Source organism: Dipodomys ordii, unplaced genomic scaffold, assembly GCF_000151885.1.
Source record: "Dipodomys ordii isolate 6190 unplaced genomic scaffold, Dord_2.0 Scaffold76, whole genome shotgun sequence".
Lineage (NCBI taxonomy): Eukaryota > Metazoa > Chordata > Mammalia > Rodentia > Heteromyidae > Dipodomys > Dipodomys ordii.
In genome coordinates, this window is record NW_012267292.1 from 1,724,412 (window position 1) to 1,748,251 (window position 23,840).

The 23,840-nt window shown below is 41.0% G+C and overlaps 1 protein-coding gene across 6 annotated transcripts in view; it reads left to right on the forward strand.

The window, feature by feature from the left end:
• Cobl (cordon-bleu WH2 repeat protein) overlaps window positions 1-23,840 on the forward strand; it is a 188,617-nt gene that overhangs the window by 70,341 nt on the left and 94,436 nt on the right. For all 6 annotated transcript variants that reach the window (XM_013024460.1, XM_013024464.1, XM_013024462.1 and 3 more), the window contains one exon: window positions 22,716-22,889. In XM_013024460.1, coding sequence (XP_012879914.1) covers window positions 22,716-22,889 — 174 coding nt within the window. The remainder of the gene's footprint in view (window positions 1-22,715; window positions 22,890-23,840) is intronic.

Consider the following 23,840-nt stretch of genomic DNA (forward strand, 5'->3'; position numbering starts at 1 on the left):
TTTATCTGTGATCATTAAACTTACTGAACTTCTGCTCACAGGTACTTTCTAAACCTTGTACACCATTAGTTAGGTTTGAAGATGTTCTGCTATTGTTAGGTTTACTAACTTTTGTAAGTGCAAATTTTTAATGAATCCTTGTATTATTCCAAGCTTCAAACTGATTTTTTTTTTCAAACTGATTTTTGTAGCTAGGCACCAGTAGCTCATGCCTATAATCTAGCTGCTCAGAAAGCTGTTATTTGAAGATCCTTGTTCAAAGCCAGACCAAGGCAGGAAAACCTGAGATACTTGTTTTCAGTTAACCAGCAAAAAGCCACTATTATAAGTGTGGCTCAAGCCGTAGTGTGGTAGCGTTGAGTGGGGCGGGGGTGGGGGGGACTAAATAAGAGTTCAAGCCCCAATACTGAAACAAAAGAAAAAAATATTTTTTAAGAACTTAAATTTCATATTTATCAAAATGTTGGTTTATTTTTATTAGGTTCTTGGGCTCGTGAGACTTAGCTTATTTAGTATTTGGAAAATGTTTCCTATATCTACTAATTGACTAAAGGAATCCTTATTATAGGACCCAAAACAGTCAAGTTTTCTTTAGTTGCAAACAATCCAGTTATATTTTGAAGTTAAGTAATTAAGTAATATGCATGAATGACGAGTTTCTCACTCTGGAGTTTAACAGTAGCTGTGTTGAGATGTTATGATTTCCTGACAAATCACTGGAAAAACACAAATTCAATGCTCTGGACTTAATGCCGGTTGCTCCTTTTAATAGCCTCATTTTAATTCACTGTGAAAAGTCAGATCTCAACTTTTATTGTAACCAAACCTTGTGGTGAGTAAGAATGTTTCCAATTTAAAGAAGGAATTAATATGAGGCCTGGGAACTAAGGCAGCATTGTGCCATGTGTTCAACAGCAGTACAGATGTGCTTCATGGCCTTTTCTATGTGAGTCAAACCAGCCTGAATAAAATGGTGCAATGATTATACAGAAGTCTTTTCTTCAGGTGTAATCCTAAATTAGTCTTTACTTGAACTTATTATATCAGTCATTCTTTTTTCATTCCTATGAACAGACTTACATCTTCAGAAGATAATTTTGCAACTTGTTAGTCATTAAGGCTCATAGTTCATCAGTTTGAATTTTTCCCACAAGCTTTTAGAAAATGTCTTCTAAGTAATTCAGGTACTCTACATACAATTTATGTTTCAATAGAGAATCTTATTACATGGAAGAACTTGGCTGTTACAATGTAAGCAAGTGTTATAATTGTTGCTACAGAAATGAATGGTAGCTTAAATTTGCAATGAGCAATGGTGTGTGTGTGTGTGTGTGTGTGTGTGTGTGTTCTCATAGAGAAGAACATAATTCATGACATGGGTAGTGGATGGATGGATGGATCAGTGAGCTGAAAAGCAGATCAGATCTCAGCAAAAACTTTACAGAAAATATCCAAAGCATTTATGGGAAAAATTACAAAGTTCTACTAATAGAATTGTACAATATCTAGCCCACTTACATGTACATTTACTCCTCAAAAATCATACTTTTATAAATCAGTTGCATCTCACTGGCCAAAACCTGTATGATTCATGTGCAAGGCTGTTTATTGCATCACAGTGGCAGCAAGAGATGAAAGCCATCCACATGTCCAATCGAGGGTTGGTAGATGAAACTGTGGCATACATAGCTGCATGAGAGAATACCACTGTGAGAGCCAAGGACTAGGATCACTATGTGCTGATGTGGAATGTTCTCTAGAATATATATATATATATATATATATATGCCATATTTCAAAAAGGAATGGTGGTTCCTACTGTAAACCGAAGTCTATAAATGAAGCTGCAATATATTCGATTAATCATGATCTTGCAAATTATAATTTACCGCTTCCAAGTCTCAAAACAGAACAACACTTAATAAAATAAGGATAGCAGCTGTGGCTGATGACCTGGCTTGCAGCATCAGCTCTGCCTGGGGCAGGTTCTATGCTTAGTTATATGACCTCATTTGATTTTCCTTTTATGAACACAGAAAAATATTGCCTTCTAGAGTTTGAGTGAATTGATTATCTCTTAAGTGCTCTCTGCTATGTTTTTTTTAAAAAATAAATTTCCCATTGGTTTCTGGTTGCCAGTATCCTCAGTCAGACCATACAACAGAGGCATGGGTCCTGCAGACCCTTTGTAGCTTTGAAGTCCCTCTATCTTGAGCAGTTACGGACAGCTCTTCCTTTTTCCAGTCGTAGCAGGTAGATAGAATGTAATCTCTTACCCGTCAATCCAGTAGAGGATAAACTCCATCTCCTTGTGAATCTCTTCCCACTTCAGTTTCCATAAAAGGGCTGGGTGTTGGTTTCCAAGAGTTTCAGTGGTGACTGTCTGTTTTCCTACTGTGGGATGCTCTGTGCCTCTGTGCAAACTGAGTAGCTGCTTCAGATCCAGTAACAGTGAAATCTCCTTGAAGAGCCAAAGGTAGCACTGTCACATCAGCCTGGGGAAGGCTGAGTATTGCATAGGCCATGGAGTGAAAGCTGAGCCTGGGATTCCATCTCAGGAGGGGAAAAATAGAATCCTTAAAACAGTGACTCTGCAAGATTACTGTAAGGACACTGAATACTCACCTACCCTCCCTGGGAAGCAATCAGAAATGGACTGGAGCTTTATTAGAAAAGTTGAAGATTGGGGCTGGGAAGTTGGCTCAGTGGTAGAGCGCTTGCCTTGCATGCTTAAGGCCCTGGGTTTGATTCCTCAGCACCATATAAGCAGAAAAAAAAAAGCTGGAAGTGGTGCTGTGGCTCAAGTGGTAGAGTGCTAGCCTTGAGCTGAAGTGCTGAGGGACAGCACCCAGGCCAAGAGTTCAGGCCCCATGACCGGACCCCCCCAAAAAAAAAAGAAAAGAAAAGTTGAAGATTGTTGTTGAGTGATTTTTATCTCTAGAAAGTTTAATGGGATTATTATGTATATAATCTAGGGGTTGTGAGAAGGAATTTGCATTTGAAAAAGTAAACGATGCAAGGAATCCAATCATCTTTGAAAGAATTAATTTCCTGGAAACTATATTCTGACATATATCTTTAAAAATTTTTCATTATTATTGTTATTATTTCTGCTAGTACTGAGATGCTGAACTCAGGCCTCCCACTCTTTTTTTGCATTTTTTATTGTCAAAGTGATGTGCAGAGGGGTTACAGTTACATAATAAGGTAATAAGTGCATTTGTTGTCAGACTTGTTACCCTTTCTCTCATTTTTCTCCTCCTTTCCCTCTCCCCACTCTTGATTAGCTTTTTCATACAATATTAGCACTCTACCACTTGACCTATATCTTCACTTGCAGCTTATATTGCTGATTACTTAGATTTTATTGCTGATTACATAGATTTGCATGCCTGGCCTGGATTTGAACCTCAGCCTCCTGAGTAGTAGCTAGGATTACAGGCATCATCTACCAGTCCTGACTACATCTTCATTTTCATAATGAAAGAACGAAAGGTGCTTGAGCATAGTAAATTGACTCAGCTTTCAAATAACTTCAAGTAGTTTCCCTGGATTTTTACAGTTTTCCAAGGAGACTATTCTGTATCCTGAGGAACATTGAGCAAGCTGTAATAGTTCCTCCCCAGAATGAACTGTTAGAAGTACATAATCTCTCCCCATGAAGACCAGAGTCTACAAATGTAGTCAATCTAAAATGTATTAACATCGCCATATGAAATCCCATTGTATTGCTTGCTACCATAAAATTCAAGTCTTTTGGTGAGTGATTGAAGAAATTACTACCTCAATAATAAATGAAATAAAACAATAAAAATATTACTTGTATCCATTTGCTCAATTCAGACAAGGCAGGATGTATTATTTAATTCTTTTGTGGGGGAGAGGAGTCCCGCAGTTCATTTTGAAGTGATTTCCCTATCTGAAGCTCTAGTAAGGTTTCTGGAATCCACTCCCCCCCCCCTTCTAGGAATTTGCATTTTGCAGTAGAGGTGGTTGCACTGTGAGGGCTAAGTAGTGGAGAGCAGAGATCAAGAAGTCCATTAGAAAATGACACTTTCTCAGGAAAGATTTTTAAAATATACTGAAAGAAAATGCTGTCGTTTTTGCAGCCTGGAGCCCCATGCATTCCAGCCTGTGTTTCTCCACAGCTGGCACTGGGAGCCTGCACAAAGCAAAGAATTAGCCCATTACCACTAGGAAGCCTGTGTGTTGCCTGTTCTGCCACAAGGGGGCAGTGTTGTCACAGTCACTGTGGATAAGTATCCTTCTGGCCTGGAAAAGCTCAAATCCACTTGTTTTTGGAACAGTCACAAATTGAAAACCAGAAAATATATCCCCAGGGCTAAGCCATGTGCTTGTAGGATAGAAATAATTGTTGCTAGAAATCAATTTTGCACAGCTATTTTAAACATACAACTTGGGTGTTTAGAAAGGGTTTTATATTCAACATTGTAAAATAAGTAGCATATGGGAAGTTTTAAAAGTAGAGAGAGGGAAATTGCATGGAATACCTATAGTAAGACATAGTGTCTTGTCATTTTGAGTCTTTCTCAATACACATGCCTATCAAGGGTGGGGATCCTTTTTTCTGCCAAGAGCCATTTGGATATTTAAAGCATCTTTCATAGGCCATACAAAATTATCAGGCACATGGCCTGGGGAGCTGATAAAAGGCATGCAAAAAGCATACATGTCTTCTCATCATGTACCAAATGGTTTTGTGAGCCTTAACCAGAGGCCTGACATTCCTACTCCTGCACACCAATACCAGTTCCCAACATGCAGAGTTGTGGTTTTGGTTTGGTTTGGTTTCTTATTTTCTACTTAATATCATGCCATTTACAATTTGCTCCAGTCTCTCTGCCCAGTTGAAAGGCTTCCTCTTCCTCCTCCTCCTCCTTTTTCTCTTCATCCTCTTCCTCCTTTTCCTCTTTGTCTTTCTCTCCTTCTCCTCTTCTTCCTCATCCTCCTAGTCCTTTTCTTCCTCTTCCTCCTCCTTCTGTTCCTCCTCCAAACCTCCTCCTCTTCCTCCTTTTCTTTTTCCTCCTCCTCTTCTTCCTCCTCCTATTTACCCTTCTTTTTCTCTTCCTCCTCCTCCTCCTCTTTTTCCTCCGTTTATTCCTCTTCTTCCTTCTCCTTTCTGATTCTTCTTTTTCCTTTTTCTTTTTTTTTATTGTGAAAATACCGTATAGAGGGGTTACAATTACATGGGCAAGATAATGAGTACATTTCTTATCAAGCATTGTTGCCTCCTCCTTTGTTTCCCCTTCCCATCCCTTCCTATCTCTCACCCCCCGCCCCCAAAGTTGTAAAGTTTGTTTTCGACATAACGACTTGTACATCTTATTGTTGCAATGGGTCCACCTGTATCCCTATTTAAACGGTTTGTTTTTTCCTTTCCCCTCCACAAATTATACCAACATCAAATACATTGAAAGCAGAGATTATACCGTGGGGGAGGGACATACAAAACAACAAAGAAATCATCTTATAAATATGTTGGAAACAATAGCAAGAAAGAAAAAGCATTTGAGTCTTTATATTGGGGTTCATTTCACCTAGCATCAACTTATCTGACCTTTTCTGCTTGTCTCAGGCAGTACGGGGCTTTGAACTTTTCTCATGACTGGAACTCTACTACTTGAGCCACACCTCCAATTTTTCCCCTCTCTTTGGATATAGTCAAACCTGTGAGCTTTTTATGAATGGAGAAACAGCAAAATGGGATGCATATCTGGGAATATTCACCTGTTACCTTTATGTTTATATAAATACATGTCTACATTTAATAATAACAACAACAATAATAATCAGTGCCTTCTTGGCCACCCAGGACCATTGTGTAACGTTAAAGAGGTTGTAGGAGGATCTGTGTATTCCTCCAGCTCAAAGTATAATAGCTACCAATCAACCCATTTGAGTCCCTTTCTTGAGGATCAGGGAATGTTTCTCTTCTTCATTTCTCCCTACTTTATCCTATCATACTAAATTAAACCCTCACCAAAACTTCTCCCTAGTGAGACATCCCGAAATACTTTTTATGAGTGGATCTGAAGCATCTGTGATTTGGTGTGGACACTGCAAAGCCAACAGACCCTTTTTCCACAATATGGTGACAGTTCTAATCCATGGTACTGTAGAGATATAAAGACCAATCACATTATCAGTCCTTGTAACTAGGGAAAGAGAGTGCCTAGCTAAATTTGTGTGACAGGTTTTTCTAAATTTCAGAAAAGTAGAGCCAGTGCAGTTGATGCCCTTAGCCTCCTTCTCTCCTAGGGGTAATGAAACTTTTGAAGGTCTTCTATCTTAGTAAGTATAAGGGGGAAAGTGTATGGCCATACACAAAGTATGATGGTTTCCTTCTATAATTGACAGATAAAAACTATGTACATATATATATATATATAATTGCTTTGTGATGTAGAATATGATGTCAGGTTGTAGGATAGTTTGATCAAGCTAACATATCAACAGATACTCACAGGTTTATTTTTGTGGTGAAAGCCTTTTAAATCTACTGTGGTAACAATTTTCAAGTATACAAAACACTGTTGATAACCATAATCAACATGGTGGGTAGTAAGTAAACCTGCTGAAATGATGGTTTATTTTCACAATTCTGAATCTTGATCATGGAATGAGAACACTTAATGCTGAGAAAGACGGGGAAGAAAGGAAAAACGAAAGGAAATTGATATAGAAATTAAACAGAAAAGAAGGAAAGAGACAAGAGCAGAGACAGAGAGCCTCCTGCAGGAAGGAACTCATCATTGTGTACTCATCTCTCTCCATACCTTTCTCTCGTTTAGGGCTGAGTATCACACAGTGGGTACAGTGATTGACGTGGTCCTGGAGGACAAACCAAGGCAGGGTTGGCTAAGCCCAGCCCCTGCCATTGGCTGCTGTTGAGAACCAAGGCCTCAGGTTCTAGGCTCAGCAGAGGCAGAGGAGGAACCACTCCCTGGGAGAAGGGATGGAGGTCCAGATAGGGCCAAGTCCTTCTCTGCTGGCATGGCAACTCTGAATGGGTCTTCTGAGTGGGGTGCAGCTTAATGGGCATCTGTGCTTCCCACATAAGTGTGGGATAGTCTAAAGGGGGAGAGCGGGGAGAAGAGCTAAGTTCTTCATTGACCCGAATATCACAATTCAACCTCTTCTATGGGATTCATTGGCAGTACATATGTGCATGTGTGTATGAAGGGCAGTTTTTATTGATCTACATTGGAAGTGGGTGTACACAAAGCTAGGGTCAACGAATGACTTATAGCTGTTCAATGTTTGAGCTGGTGTGAGAAGAGTCAGGGAGTTCTTTTCATCTCATACGTGTTTGGCTAAGAGTATGTTGTGCGGCTGTAGATGACTCACATGTACCTGTAATTAATGGTGAGCAGAATGCCTTTGAACCATGACCTCCCATAAAGCCAGAAATTTCTGGGTGGAGCTTCCTAACAAGGGACACCCAGGAACCTGGTGTCACCTTTCAGAGGAATACTGGGCTGAGCACTCAGGAAAAGACATCACAGAGGTGCTGGCTCGGAGTTGTCCTGCTGAGGTAACTTGGTAACATCAAGGTAATAACGACTGTGCTGGACATTGTTGGAAGATAAAAAAGGAAGGAAACCAAGAAAAATAAAAGGGTAAGACAGCAATTATTTGCCTTATTGGCTGAAAATAATCATGGTAATATGTCTTTATACCTTGTATATATGTTTGAATTATTATACAGTATGTATGTATTTATATGTTACATATTTTGGGAGGTTGCCAGACTATTGTGAAGTGAAAACACATATTTAGGTATAGTTTCTAAATTATACTTTGATTTGCATTTGCACTTTCTTGGTCCTTCCTGGTGTGAATCTGGTTTGTTAATGGTGTGGAGGCTGGCAGGTGTGAATGCTGGCATTTTCATGAGTGATTATCCATAGAACTTTTTATCATGGGGCCTAAGGTAGATGTCGAAGTCCAGTTTTATACAGCGTAAATAGTGTGACCTAAATATTAACAAGGCAGATGGCATTCTTCTGTTTAGGTTCCATTAAAGCAGATGGGGATTATTTAACATATACTGCTCTTTAGGGCCCCAGCTCTGAGTATTCTTTAATTCCTAGTGGGGAAGGGAGATTAAGTCAGGAGAAGGGTACAGATGAACTGTGTGTTCTTTACTACTACCAGTGAAACTCTACATATCATATGTTTTATGACACTGGCCAAGTGTGGTTTCTGGTCTTGTCTGTCCACCCATCAATAGTGATCTGGCAGTGCCAGAACTGGAACTTCTGTCATTTTTCTTTTGGGGATTATCTTCTGATCTCAGCTATCAGTTTAGATTGCTTTTTGTTGAAACATTGAAGCTATTTGGTAACAAGCAGGAGAAAAAGCTCTAGGCTCCTTGAGACCAAGAATAATTCATCTTATTTTTATTATTTTGTTATTTTTTTCCTGATAGTCTCAATGAGTGCAGTGCTCAGAAACCAGAGTAGGGAGTTCAGGGATATACACTAAATGCACGTATGCATGTCACGATCAAAATTCAGCTAATGTAACTGATTTATAGTCTTTTTTTTTTTTTTAGTATTTCAGGGCCTAATGTAAAATAGAAATAGATCCTGGTAGGTGCATTGGCACACATGGGAGGATCAAGGCAAGACTCTATATGAGAAACAAACTGAGCAGAGTACAGCTCAAATGGATGAGTGCCTGCCTGGGTAAACCTGAGGCCCCGAGTTCAATACTCAGTACCACCAAAAAAGAAATAAGAACTCATAGGGGGGAAAAAGATTTATAAATGCTATTGCATCTATCTCAGTTATGAAAAGTCTAAATGTAAATGTAGTGATTTTGAGTGTAGATTGCCCATCGGAAGGAGAGAGTAGTATATTATAGTCCATTGAATGATGTGCCCTTTCTTCTCCATGTATTCCATAAACTGCTATTTGAACAAATGTGCCTTGGAATTGGGGTGACCAGGTACATATGTCAGGTGTAGACCCCAATGGCACCGGTGACCCCAGCCAGCCCTGCTTCATAATGAGAACACAGTCATGAAGAAGAGAAAGAGACTTCCACCTCCCTCAGACTATTTACAGGCAGAACTCTCAGAGGAGTGAGAAGTTTGATTTCAGATTTTTGTCTAGTTGTCATGCTGTTGACTACTATGTCTCCCAGGTTTTGCTGCTTATTTATACTGCCTCTTCTGCTGAAGCCTTATAACAGTACTGGTGTGATGCATTTTCTCTAAGGCTCCCAAGCCCCTGGTGTCATGGCCATCCATGCTAGCTGCCCTGGAGGTCTGCTCAGTGTGGGTTCACCATCATTAGTCTGTACCTGTGCTTATTAGACATGACAAGCAGCCTTTGCAAGCTGCTGCTTATATCAATAGTTTAAAACTCTAGTCATAATACCCTTTCAGATTTCCCTTTCCTGTAGGCTCATCTCCATGTCTCTCAAACACTCACACTGTGGCCGCTATATTAGTAAGTATAGGGGTAAGATGCTATAACAAGTAAAGTTCCCCACATTTCAAGGCTAGGGTCACACACTGTCATAGTGCTGCAAAGGTTAGAGTCATCACCTTTTGGTGACCCAAGGTTCAAAGATGAACACAGTCATCTGTCTCACTTCCAGGAGACAACCCCCGGAAGGCATGGCCATGATGCATCATGTACAGGCCAGTTTTCAAGTTACATCCATGTCTCATCCACTCCCATTTTATTGGAGAAAATGTAAGGTCACGACTACATAACAGAAGGGGCCATCCTGTGAACATAGCTACCAGGAACCATCACATGACTAATATTGTGAAAGAAAGAAGAGCCAGGCGCTGGTGTCTCATGCCTGTAATCCTAGCTTTGTGGGAGGCTGAGATCTGAAGATCACAGTTCAAAGCCAGCCCAGATAGGAAAATTTATGAGACTTTTATCTCCAATTAACCACCAGAAAACCAGAAGTGATACTGTGGCTCAAAGTGGTAAAGTGCTAGCCTTGAGCGAAAACCCTCAGGGACAACACCCAGACCATGAATTCAAGCCCCACGAATGACCAAAACAGGAGGAGAGGTATTAGTCTCACAGAGAGCAGACCAGTTATTACTGTGACTTGGACCAAATAACCCCATGGCCCCCCTCCCATGCCCTCCTCCTTTTCCCAATGACAAGAAAGAGGAGGATCTAAAGAAATAATGTGTCAGTTGGCTAATAGTGGTGCTATTATCCACCTCGTAGGACAATATAAGCTCGTCTGTGAGATTTTTGGTAATTCAGCACATTGTTATTCAAAAACAGCAGCAATCAAAATATCTTCACTGTTTTTTAAATAACACATATTTGCAGGCAGCACCTTGATAATGAATCATTATTGTTATTTAGGTAAGTTTGGCAAAGGTGAGGTTTACATTTGCTTTCACCTTCAAGCATTGGTGACTCCTGATTTTTTTACTTTATTCTAAAACCTTCTTTCTAACCATCCTGCTACAGTTTAGCTTTAACTATTAGCAATAATGAACTGGCAGCAATAAAGCAAATTTACCAGTGATGTATGAAGAATAGTAGCAGCACTTCCAAATTAGGACTAACCTTGGTGTGATGTTAGTGATGTGCTAAGGTACAGAGTTCCCTTTCCCAATGCCATGGGTATCTTGCCAGAGTAAATGCCGTTTGGTAAGACCTTTACCATTCTCTATGGCAGCCAGGACACAACAATGATGGAAGTAGAATCCAAAGTGAATTCTCTTTTTTGGAAGTGGGTCTTTTTCTTTTCTAGTTTTTATCTTTATGTAGTTGTACAAGGGGGTTGCAGTTCAAAATATCAATTTATGAGAATATTGTGTCTTGGTCAGTGCAGAATGAAATCTAAGAGTGCTTGAATTTATTCTTAGGAACACAAAACAACAATCACTCTGAGCAGGTTAGTGGAAAGCAATTCTTACCCATGAAAATGGAATTCTTCCTAAGAAACATGCACTGTGGTTTGCTGTCAGTTCATTGGTGGTTCTGTCAGAGGAATCCTGAGGTCTGGCCACAGATGGAGGTTCTGAATCAGAGAAGGCCACAAGGGAATCTCCAGAGCATTCCCATTTCAGGAAAGAGAAGCAGAAACGCCCCTAAGGCCATCTCCACCTCTGTGCCCACATGGACACTAAATGAAAATGATGTGACTAGAGCAAGAGGGATGCTGGTTCCAAGCCTATTGGTACTATCAATTAACCTGTACAAGACCACTCTTAATTTTGGAATTAATTTTGGCCTTTGCCAGCTCCTTGTTAGCAGCAGAACATGACTAGAGGAAGCCATAGAGTCCTATGAGAAAACTCAAAGCAGTGAGGTTGAACTAAAGCAAACAAATACCTGGGAAACCTTGAAAATATTAATTAGCAACTCATTGCTAATTTTCTTTTCCTCTCTCTTGATTTCAGTCTGGTAAATGTGCTAATAAGAGACACTGGGCAGAGATAGATGGTTTCTATAGAAAAGCGGTCTGCCCTACAGATCTGTCAGAGCAGCTGGCACTGGCTGTTGGTAAGGCCCAAGAGGGGTGGGAGAGAGTGAATGATGTCACAAAGTTTGATTAGCACAAAACACCTTGAATCTGAGGTAGAAGTGAGGTTAGCTGTTAACCAAGCTGCAGATATGAGGACTATCCTAGAGTGCTGCAGAGTATAATCGGTTATGGCTGATAGCAGTGGTCCCCTCATCTTAAATTCTTTCTGAAATCAGAAATCAACAGCAGTCTCAGAAGCGCTTGTCACATCTGTCTGGTCATCTTATGTCAAGCCAGTCCTTCCTGGAGTGTTCCTCTAGCATGTAGCATTGAAATTTAGCAGCTTCCTTTTGGCATAATTGCAATAAAAATGACTACTTTTGCTGGGTGCCAGTGGCTTATGCCTGCAGTCCTGGCTACTTAGGAGGCTAAAAAATCTAAGGATTGAGATTTTAAGCCAGTCCAGGCAAGAAAGTCCATGAGACTCTTACCTTCAGTAAACCACCAAAAAGCCAAAAGTGGAGGTGTGGCTCAAGTGGTACAGGGCCATTCTTTTTTTTTGGGGGGGGGGGTCCGGTTGCAGGGCCTGAACTCTGGGCCTGGGCGCTGTCCCTCAGCTCTTCAGCTCAAGGCTAGTGCTCTACCACTTGAGCCACAGCGCCACTTCTGGCTTTTTTTCTTTTTGCTAATGTGGTGCTAAGGAATCGAACCCAGGGCCTCATGCATGCAAAGCAAGCACTCTACCACTGAGCCACCTTCCCAGCCCCTACAGTGCCATTCTTAAGTGAAAAAGCTAACGCACAGGGCTTAGGCCCTGAGTTCAAGCCCTAGTACCTGTACACACACAAAAATTTTTTGGACTTTTAAGTATATTTGATATTCAGATCATAGATGAACTAGGGTGACTATTAAAATCAGGTCATTAAAGAATGGCCAGAGGAGCTGGGCGCCCATGGCTCACGCCTGTAATCCTAGCTACTCAGGAGGCTGAGATCTGAGGATCACAGTTCAAAGCCAGCCCGGGCAGGAAAGTCTGTGAGACTCTTATCTCCAATAACCCACTAGAAAACCGGAAGTGGCACTGTGGCTCAAGCAGTAGAGCACTTGCCTTGAGCTGAAGAGCGCAGGGACAGCGCCCAAGCCCAGAGTTCAAGCCCCACGACCGACCAAAATAAAAAGAATGGCCAGAGGACACCTCTCCTCCTTACAAGTGCCCACTGTTGCTGAGTCTTAATGTATGGCAGCCTTGGCATATCCATAAGGACTCCCAGTTTGGGCTCCATACCCAGCTTAATAGGGCCATAGTCTACTTCTGATCATAAATAATTTATTCAGAGTGCTGTCCTAATCAGGAAAGCTGGTACATATCCCCTTTAATCTTTGTTGATACAATAATTCTCCCACCTGTCTTACAACTTAAGTCACTTCCTCTTGAATGAAATATTTTAGGGAGACTTGTTGGACATTGCTGCAGGTCAGTTACAAGTCAGCTGCATGTCTGAGCTTATTGGCATTCAGTGGATTTATGGATTGCATTTGAATTCTTCTGATCTGTAAGAGTCTGGAGGAAAGGTGTCCATGGACATCCCAGAGCTCAGGAACGCAATATACTCTTGAGCCATAGCTTATAGGTAACACAGAGGTGGGTAGAATGGCAGCAGACATAAAGTTTATATAGATCGTGGTTGTCTGTGCTGCAGAGAGCAGGAGACATCAGAATATATGATGTACTGTATAAATCAGTGCTGTAAGGCTGCAAAGTTTTATATTTACTGCATCTGAGATGAAACCAGCCCCTGTATCTATTTATGTGGGAAAGAGCTGAAGACTCAAGTTGGCTGTAAGTTGAATCATTGCATTTTTTTTGTCCTTTTTGGTGCATGTAGTAGGACTTGAACTCAGGGCCTCAGCTCTCTTCTTTAGCTTTTATTTGCTCAAGGCTAATGTTCCCACATTTGAGCCACAGCTTCACTTTTATCTTTCTGGTGGTTAAGTGAAGATAAGAGTAACACAGACTTTCCTGCCCTGGATAGCTTTGAATCAGGATCCTTGGATCTCAGCCTGCTAATAGCTAGGGTTACAGGTGTGAACCACCAGCACCCAGCTTAGACTCATTACATTTTCTGAAGTTGTTAGTGCTCAGATCAATATGGGAACTTGTTAGTGCTAATTAGGAAGTGGGGGGGACAGGATTCAGTGAGTCTTCATCCTGAAGAAAGGGTTCTCCATTCAAGAAGAACCAACTGAAAGCAGTTTACACGTGTTCTCAGAATTGGAAAGATGACAACTCATCTTTAGGATTCTGTCATTTTGTTCTGGAAAAGTTTTCCCTTGACCAGAAGTGGACACTTCTGGGCAGGGGTTCTGTCTCAGTCAACCCTTTAGTCAGTAACTCTTCATTGGTTCAATGAAATCTACCAGAATCATCTACTCAAAGTGGCTGCACAGTCTTGTTTCTCTTTTCTCAATCTCCAGAGTGACAGGGGACCAATTAGAGATTCTGCTTTTTCTCAGAGGATTAGAAAGTTACCTGTCCTCTTCCCCCAAGGAAATAATAACATTCATGCTGAGAATAATCAAGGTACAGGAAGAGAAATGTAACCATTTAAAAATACTTGTAATAATCCCTGTCAGCTCTGTGCGTCCTTGATGCTTCCTTGAATGTTGAATGGAGGAGGTTTCCGGGTTGGACTAAGTTAGGCCTATCTTAATATGGAATCAGCATTGGAGTCATGTCCCTTAGTTTTCTAATACTTATAATCAGCCACATTCTCTATCAGATATGTATTCTTCATACTAGCTGAGTGAGAGCCACAGACACCAACTTTTTAGCACTGAGGTTCACCAGAAGGCTGAATTACTCTGTGGAGGCACTTCTAGGGTCCTCAGATCACTTAAGCTGATGACACAGCCCACGGTATGCCAATTATTCTGCTGCTTGTCAGAGCTCAGCCCCCTCCCTTCTTCCTATGGTGCCTGTGGTTCCTGTGAAAGCCTGAAGACTGCTTCCTCTGTGCATGTACACGGACACACATGCATGTGGACAAATGTCTCCTGGGAACATACCAACCTGCCAGGGTTTTTAGTGGCAGTAAAGAAAATGGAAGAAATCCTGAAGTAATCAGTGATTGTGTGTGTGTGTGTGTGTGTGTGTGTGTGTGTGTGTGTGTATCTATCTTATTCACTTGGGAGCAGATAGTGAAATCACAAAGTAGGCAGTGAATCAAGGAAAGGCAAATCCACCAAACACTACTGAAGCAACTTAAAATAGTACTGTATTTGCTCACTTTAGCAGAGGTACCAGCCAACTTAAAAAACTTGCTCAGAAAGTGAGAGAGAGAACTAAACCTGATATAGGAATGATGTTTTGATGGTAACAAAAAGGAGAGGAACACAACAGCCCTAGAGGAGTGAGATGTAGGAGAAAGTTGGATCCAGACCCACCTGAGGGTCTGTTTTCACAGGTGAAGAAGCCACCTCTGCAGTTTCCACCACTGCCTATTAAGGAGAAATGGCATTCTTCCTGGCACTAAGAATGTTGAATCTGCAGCCTCTCTGGCAATCATCAAGAGATGACTATTCATGAGAAGTAACAGGCACCTCTATATTCCATTAGTGACAGAAAATGGATATGATTCAGGACAAGAGGCCACACAGTATAGAGAGGAGCCATTTTTGGAGAAAGGTAACTTCCCTCAGGTCTTATGTTTCTGGCAAACCCTGACATGGGAGTATGACTTGTTTCAGGGACTTGGGACAGCAGTCCCGAAGTAGTGCTTGAGGTTTCTGAATAAAATGGGAATCATGTCCATATGTAGGAACACCATGGTCAAATCCCTATGTACATCTAATAGATGCAAATAAAGTGGGGAAAATTGGAATTATAAGTTGAGTACTTACAAAAATAAGTTCCTTTGAGATAAAAGCGAGTTATATGTGTGTTTGCTTGTATATACATAGAGAACAAATTAAGGTGTGGGACTTCGTTTGACCAATAGGAGCCATATTCTTCAATGTGGTGTGTGCATTTGAGCATCAGGCCCCTGGCTTGCTCTTGCTATCATGTTCACTCATGTCTGTGCATAACCGTGACCTTATTTCTGAAGGGTTCATTGAATAGATTTTGGACAAGAAGCATCAGAAAATTAAGACCATAGTGAAAGACCATAGTTCCATTTGGCAGGATTTGCAGGCCAGAAGGTCTATGAGATGGGGGAAAGCCAGAGAGCATTTATATTGGCCAGGCAGAACAAAACAACCATGTGTGGACAGAATCTGGACTTTGGAACCAACCATGTAGAGAGAGGATGAATGGAGACTAAGCTTCAGTGGGCACTACAGAGAGTCCCAAAACTAGCAAGAAGGATCCATTAGGAGGCATCCAATAATTGGCTTACAGGCTAATAGTTGCCCATTAAACTCCAACCAGGAGAGAATTTGTTTTTAATGCAACCAAGACAGGGAACGCTGGACAAGGAAAGAAAAGAAAATGAAGACTCTCCTTTCCTTTGCTTCTCACCCACCCTAGCTGCCCTTCAGTGCCAGCAGGACCTTTTTCTGACCTCTGAGATAGCAGGGTTTGGTAGTGGCCATGGGTTACTGATAGGCAGCTTGCTATGCCTGCCCTGTGTCCTCCAGGGAAGGTCTGGTGTGCTCGGATGAAGCCTAATCCACTCATTTTCTAGAAACCTGGATCTCACATGGCTTGCAACTATCCAAGGTTGTTGGAGGGGAGCCAGAATGCAGAACCTTCAGCCGATTCTACTGTGTAAAGTCTAGGAGGAATGTGCATTGTGTTTGGTAGATTGAGGAGCTCTCTGCAGGAGCCCAGGCAGCTAAGATGGAAGCAGGAACCCCTCCTTGGCTGGCAAGCCTATGAACAGACATACCAGCTTTCCCATTCCTTATGGAAGGCAACAATGGCATTTGATATCTTTTGTAGTTATCTTCTTTTCCTCCTATCTGCTCTGCTCTTTACTTCCTCACAAGGAACTGGAAAGACTTAGCTGAATTATCCTTTTTTCCCTTATTAGCCACCTGTGACACATTCCTACAGAGGAAAGTCTATGGTTCTTTACCGGAACCTTCTGACAAGTTTTCTGTGCTTTCTCAGAACTCTGGGCTTTTGGCGCTTTCTGTGCTCTGACACTCAAAACCCACTGCTTTCACCTCTCTCTGTTCCCTGTTTAGCTTTCTAACAAAAATAATGCCTTGGTGGGAGAAGGCTGGGTGCATGTCAGTAAAATCATAGAATCTGAGCCCTCTTGTTCAGGCCAGGGGACAGGAAAAAGCTAGGCAAATGATACAATTACCATGGGGACCTAGGGAAAACTACTAGGCATTTTGAAGGTGACTGTCACGGATGACCACTTTAACATGCATGCTTGATACCCCTCCCTGCATCCCTAAGGTCCTTCAACTCAGGGCCTAAGCACTAAGCCCTGCTTTTGGTGGTTAGTTGAAGATAAGAATCTCATGGACTTTGTTGCTCTCACTGGCTTTGAACCATGATCCTCAGATCTCAGCCACCCAAGTAGCTAGGATTATAGGTGTGAGCCACCAGTGCCCTACTGTGCACCATTTCTTAAGGGGCATATCAGGGAAACCTCAAGGTGGAGCCAGGAGTGAGATTACTGGAATATTAATTAAAGAACCCAAGTTTATGAATGAATTACTTAACACCCATTAAAGTTGTTTATGCTTTCCCCTGGAGAAACATCCTCCTGTGATTTCTGATAATCTTCTCTATCCGAAGTTTGGGGTGAAATTAACAGGTACTGAATGTAGGTGGCATTTTGCATTTGAGACCCATGCAGGTGTAATTATGTGGCTAGAGTCCAAAATGAATGCAGGGGGCTGATGCTCTAACATACTATCCCAAAAGAGAATGAAAAACTACCTTCCTTCAATCTGAGAGATGAGGTGTGATGGTTGGAGGCAAAGATTGAGCGATGATTTTAAATCTTGACTTTGAAGATTCGATGACTAATAAATGGCAACACAGGAAAAGATAACTAACATCTTGAGTAATTAGGGAAGTGCAACTCAAAGCCACAGGGACCCACGACTTCAGACCCACTTAAGATAGCCATAATACTTTGTTATTTTGTTTTGTTGGAAGTACTGAGATTTATACTTAGGACCACATGCTTGTCAGACAGGTGCTTTATACTTGAGTCACATCCCCAGCCCTTTATTGGGTAGTCTCATGTTTTAGAGTAGATGTGGACCTCAGTCTTTGCATAAACACTCAGTTTATGCATAGACTTAAGTCTATGCATAAATACATGCATTTATGCATAGCTGTGATGCCAGGTGTGGTACATTCCACCATACAGAGCTTATTGGGTGAGATGAGACCTCACTAACTTTGCCTGGGCTGGCCTCAAACTTGAGTCAGTCTTATATTTCTCTCAGGAGAATTATCTTTCTAGGATTACAGGCATGCTACATTTGGCTTCCATATGCTTAACAAAGTATAAATGTTTGTTAGGATAAAGGAGAAACTGGAACCTTCATGCATCATGAGTAGGGATATAAAATGGTTCAGTTATGTGAAAAGCACTTTACTACATTATTAATAAGTTAAGCAAAGTATTATCATGTGATCCCCCAATTCTACTCCTAGATATTTACAGAGAAGATCTGAAAACAAATTTTCAAACAAAAACACACAATGCTTGATAGGAAATGTACTCATTACCTTGCTCATGTAACTGTAACCTCTCTGTACAGTATTTTTACAATTAAAAAAACCATTAAAAATAAATTAAAAAACAAAAACCAAAAAAACCCCCACACAAATGTTATAGCAGCTGTATTCATAATTGGTCCTTGTCCTGATAAGCAGTATAGTATGCCAGGGTTATGAGAAAACTGCAACTCCCTGATAGAGTAATTTTCAAACAAAAGAAACAAACTCTGTGTGTGTGTGTGTGTGTGTGTGTGTGTGTGTGTGTGTGTGTGTGTGTGTGTGTGTGTGTGTGTGTGTGTGTTTATGCATTCAACTCAGAAGTAGAACTCTCAACTGTTGAGCAAGTTGATGGTCCCATTTTGAGATAACAATCGGCTCCTAAAATTGCTACTTTCCTCTTATTCCTCCCTCCCCGGAGATATATGTAAGATAGGATCAGATTGTTGGCATCTTAGGCTGAATGCAGTAAGCAAATTCACTGGCTTGTGCTGATTACAGTAAAGGGATAGGGTGCTATGTTTGCTCTTACAGTAGAATCTCATTGGATTCTCCTGTCTCCTGATAGCTGCTTCCTTCCTGGGGGGAAGTTTATACCCCACGAACCAAAGTCCCATGAAGCCTGAGGTAGGAGGCTGACTTTGCTTTGCTACTCTTCTCTGTTACCCATTGCTTTTCTTCAAAATTTATCTATCTGTATTTATAACTCCTGAGGAAGTCAGGTAAGATTGTGATGACTGAACTCTGTAGACTTTGGTACCAGTCTTTGGAGGAAGACAAGGCTCACTTTTCTACATAAAATGGACTCAATTTTTTAAGAAATGATGACCTGTTTGAACCAAAAATAGGAAATGAAATCCCTCTTGGAGGCAGGCAGTGCTCTATCACTCATGGCACTTTGCCTCTCTGTAGCAGGAGCCAACCAAGGAAGTTAGAATAAGAGGAGGGGCCCAAGTTCTCCTGATTCCAGACCACATGGAACAGATGATTGGTTTCCCATGTTATTGAATGTTGAAAAGACTCAGTATTTTAAAGGCTACCCAATACCTCATGATGTTTTCCTCCAACATTACTTTGGAGTGTTTTCTAAATCCTTTTTACATTTCAATTTCTCTGTAAGTAGTTGTACAGAGTTGCCATTTAACAAAGCCATTTATGAATACAACATAGACATTCTTCACCATCTTGCAAATTCTGTGAAGGGGAAAGAAAGGAAGTCAGGAGATAAATCACAAGTATTCTTGACTGCCTGTGTATTGAAGGGTGATTTGAACACTGTTGAGTAAAGATTTAAGGAGAGGATTTGGTGACCAAGGTCTACCAGATACTGAAAATTGGCCTTCATAGGGATGTGAAAGCCAAGGAAGGGATGTTTGTTAACTGTGTGGAGTGGAGCGGAGATGCTAACAGATTTATTTAGTCAGAATTCATTTTACCTGCCCGGCGCTGGTGGCTCACGCCTGTAATCCTAGCTACTCAGGAGGCTGAGATCTGAGGATCGCGGTTCAAAGCCAGCCCGGGCAGGAGAGACCATGAGACTCCTATCTCCAATAAACCACCAGAAAACCGGAAGTGTTGCTGTAGCTCAAGTGGTAGAGCGCTCTCCTTGAGCTGAAGAGCTGAGGGACGGCCCCCGGCCCAGAGTTTAAGCCCCACGGCCGACCAAAAAAAAAAAAAAAAAGAATTTATTTTACCAAAATCAGTGGGAGAAATTCTGGGAGTTCTAGGGTGGAGTTCATCTGGGATTCCTGGCTTTTCCAGTTAAAGTTCATCTCACAGTGGCTCTGTTGAAGTTACTTTTCAACCAAAATGCTTGGTAGAGAAGAACACTACACGTATTAGACTACATGTAATAGGATAGAAATGTACTGGGTGCTTTCTCTTATTCTTACTGCAAGCACTTCAAATTAAATGAAAGTTTCCCCATTTCTACTATAAAGTCCATTTTTAATCCTTACCTTTGGAATTGATAATCCAAGATACTAGAATGCTAATGAAGGAAGAAGGATTACAAAATGACAGCTTGAAATCAATCTAAATAAGCGTCTTATAAAAAGCCTTTATGGAAGTATACACAGAACTTCACACTCAGGGCATTTAAAGAGAAGAAGTAAGTTCACAGCCAGTCCTGTGGTGGGATCATGGAGACACGTAGTATTGTGGTGAGGACTGAGGATAAGAGGAACTAGAAGTACGTGACTGGGCTGGGTGGAGAGAAGAGAAGCAATTAGATGTAAAGTGTGCAATGCATTGCTCTGAGCAGGGATTCTTGGGTAGTGACAAGGTGTAGGAGTATTTTCCCCAGAATGTCACAGTAATAGCCAGCCTCCCTATCATGAATGTGCGGTATGTAGGATCTCAGTATCTGCTTCTGGTTACATGCTGAGGGACTGTGGACAAGGAAATGTAGGTGTTGTACTCCCTCTGAATTTGGGGACATTTGAATAAACCAGCCATCCAGCAATGATTCCTTCACAGTGCTGTGGATGAGCGAGCTTCTCCGGTCTGCTTCATGCACGTTATTTAGTCATCTGGATCCTGCTAATCATTTAGTCTTGCCTGTCTCTTTGAGTCTTCCTGGTTGCTATGGAGGTGGATGTAGGGTAGAGGAAAATCAATGTAATGGAGTTGATTTTACATGGATGTGTTTGCTTAGAATGGCTGCAGAACTCAAGTCTAGGGAATGACTTACATTTTTCCAGAAGCTTCCACAGGCATTGCAGAGTTTCTTGGTGTTGGATTATTTTCCATACCATCCCTCACCTGTTTCCTGTGAAAATTGTGTATGTGATGATGATGTTATGTTGTCGGTGGGAGATGAGGTCGTGGAGAGAACAAGGGTGGGTGAAGACAGTCAATATTCTATGCATATACACAGTAATGAAACTAGGTCAATTGAGGGGATGAATGAGTTGGGAGAGATGGATAATGATGAAAGGGGACCATTGACAAAGATTAATTGTACTCACAAACTGTCATGTTGAAATGAAACCCCTCTGTACAACTACTTTAAAGGTAAAAATAAAAACTTTGAGTCTCAAAATTTTTTTTCAGGAAACTGAATCGTACATAGCATTTATGTCTTAGAATAAGTAATGGGTTGTGGTTATTACTTACTGTGATTTAAAAAACCATTTATTTATTTATTATTAGTTGTTGACAAGATTTTTCTCTGTAGACCAAATTGGCTTGGAACTCACTGTGTAATCATCCTGCCTCAGCCCCTAGAGGGCTGGGATTATAGGTATGCACCTTCACACCCAACTATATATTTAATTTAAATATGGAGAACCCATTTAACACCTGAATTCTTATGCCCAAGTTTATTATGTAAAACATTACAGCAGATTCACTCAGAGGCTCAACACCAGCCATTCATTCTGACTAGTGTGAGCTCATATGCCAGACAGGCTGCAAGAACTGTTGAGACTGAAGGAAAGATGAGAGCTACTTACTGTCTGCATGGAGTTCACATTTTAACGGGGCTTGGAGTTAAGGGAGATATGAGTAAGCAATTACAAAATAATCATCATAGCTAACACACATTGATTGCTTATCTTGTTGATGATTTTTACATAAAGTTACCTATTTAATTCCTGATAGCTTTGTGATATAGGACCTAGTGTTAAAGGAAATTGATTACCTGTAGCAAGAGAAATTAAAAACTTGCTAAAAGTCGTTTATAGCTTATGAGTAGTTAAGCCAGAAATCAAGCCCAGGCTCTGTCTCCAGGGTCTATGGCTTCACTCTTTTCTGCAGTGACTGTGTAATAGTCCATGATTACTTGGGTTATGGAAGAAAATTGGTCAGTATAGCAAGAAAGAGTTTACTGTTGGCTATGGCTGCCATTTTGTTTTTGTTTGAAATTTTAGAATGCTAGCTTTCTAGTCCTCTTTCTACATGGATCCTTTTATTTTTTCGGTGAAGTAGACCCTAAGGAGACGCTTCAGCCCATGATAGAGATTGACCTTGAGAGCATTGGGTTAGTGTGCTGGTTGGAATTAATTTCTGCTCTTTAGCATCTATCTCTCTGGCATCAATGACCAAAAGCAACTTCAGAGTATATTGCTTAACCTATGCCATCCCTTAAAAAACAACTTGGGGAAGTTAGAAACTTAGAATATTAGGAGAAAGTCAAAACTGGCATTATGTGAGGTACTTTTGTGGATGGCAGAGGCTATGGTGTTTATGCACCATTAAAATACATTTCTTCATCCACTCTCTTCTTTATTCAGTGTCTGAGAGCTCACTCTGATGACAGGCTAAAAATTTTAAGAGGCTAATTTATACCTGCTGGTGGGATGGAAATATTAAATCACTCTAGTTGCTAAGTGTTCTTAGAGGTTTAAAAAGTCTACTGTTATTTCCAAATGAAGAAAATAAACCTTACAGCAGTCATTTGTCATGCAGTGGTGTAACTTTTCTTGCAAAATGAAAATGGGGATTTTAAGCATGAGTGGGTGGATCTGTTGCTTTGTGTTAAGATGTGGTGCAGAGGAGCTATCTTGTTGATGAAATTTTTTGTTTCTCTCCTTCCAAATAGGGCTGCCTAACAACGCCTAATTCTCCATCCATGCATTCACGGTCCCTTACACTGGGTCCATCTCTTTCACTGGGTAACATCTCCGGGATGTCTGCAAAATCAGACATGAAGAAGCGCCGAGCCCCTCCTCCTCCCGGGTCAGTGTCATCATTTCAAGACAAGACATCCGAAAAGGTAAGAATTAGGGGCTTTTCTGACTGAAGTGGCTTCTCCCTGACCTTGTCAGTGCTCCTAGGGCTGCTCCCTGAAGACACTGTCATTCTTCACCCCTGTGATATTAGCAAGCAGAGTGTTCAGAGTGAACATTTCTATTTAATTTAGAAGTAAAGGCGTGATACCATTGTGCCTCAATTACCGAAGGCAGAGAACTATTTTGGGGCCTAACATTCTTAAAAATCCGTGCTTATTGACTAACACTGAAATTCTGGGGGACATCACTGATGATTGTTTAATGAGAAATGTACAATATAAAGGCACCTAAGAAATCTGAAACTTGTAAATGATAGAGATTACCTGAAATGCAGCATAGATGCCCAGAATAATTCAGGTTCAAAGGAAAGCAGAAAATATTTTTGCATATTAAGTTGCTTTCAGTGTGACATGAAATTTACTTTGTGTACTTAATAGTATACTATATGTGTGTGTGTGTGTGTGTGTGTGTGTGTGTGTGTGTACCAGGCACCAGTGGCTAATGCTTATAGTCCTAATTACTCACTTCACTCTCTTCACTCCTGCCTGCTACCTCATTTTCTGGACCCGTTCTGCATGATAGTATTCAAAGAAATCACAACCTAGCACAACCCTTGTTGTTCTAGTCTTTAGGTTCCAACTCTTTCTTGCCTATTCATAAAACTACTTTTACTCAAATTGTGTTAGTAACTAAGTCAGTTTCTCAAATTGGAGGCTTGGAAACTTGGTCTTGGTTAGTAGTTCAGCAGTAGATCTCCATGACAGGGTCCTGGAATCTTGCTTAACATTCTTATTGATCAGTCTGTCTACCTGTCTTTCTGTCTGTGTGTCTATAGGTCAGTCTATCTGCTATGGAAGTCAGTCCTCTAGTCACCTATATTCCTCCAGGGCTGTCCTAACCTTACCTGCTTCTCATCTACATTTCTTTTATTCATG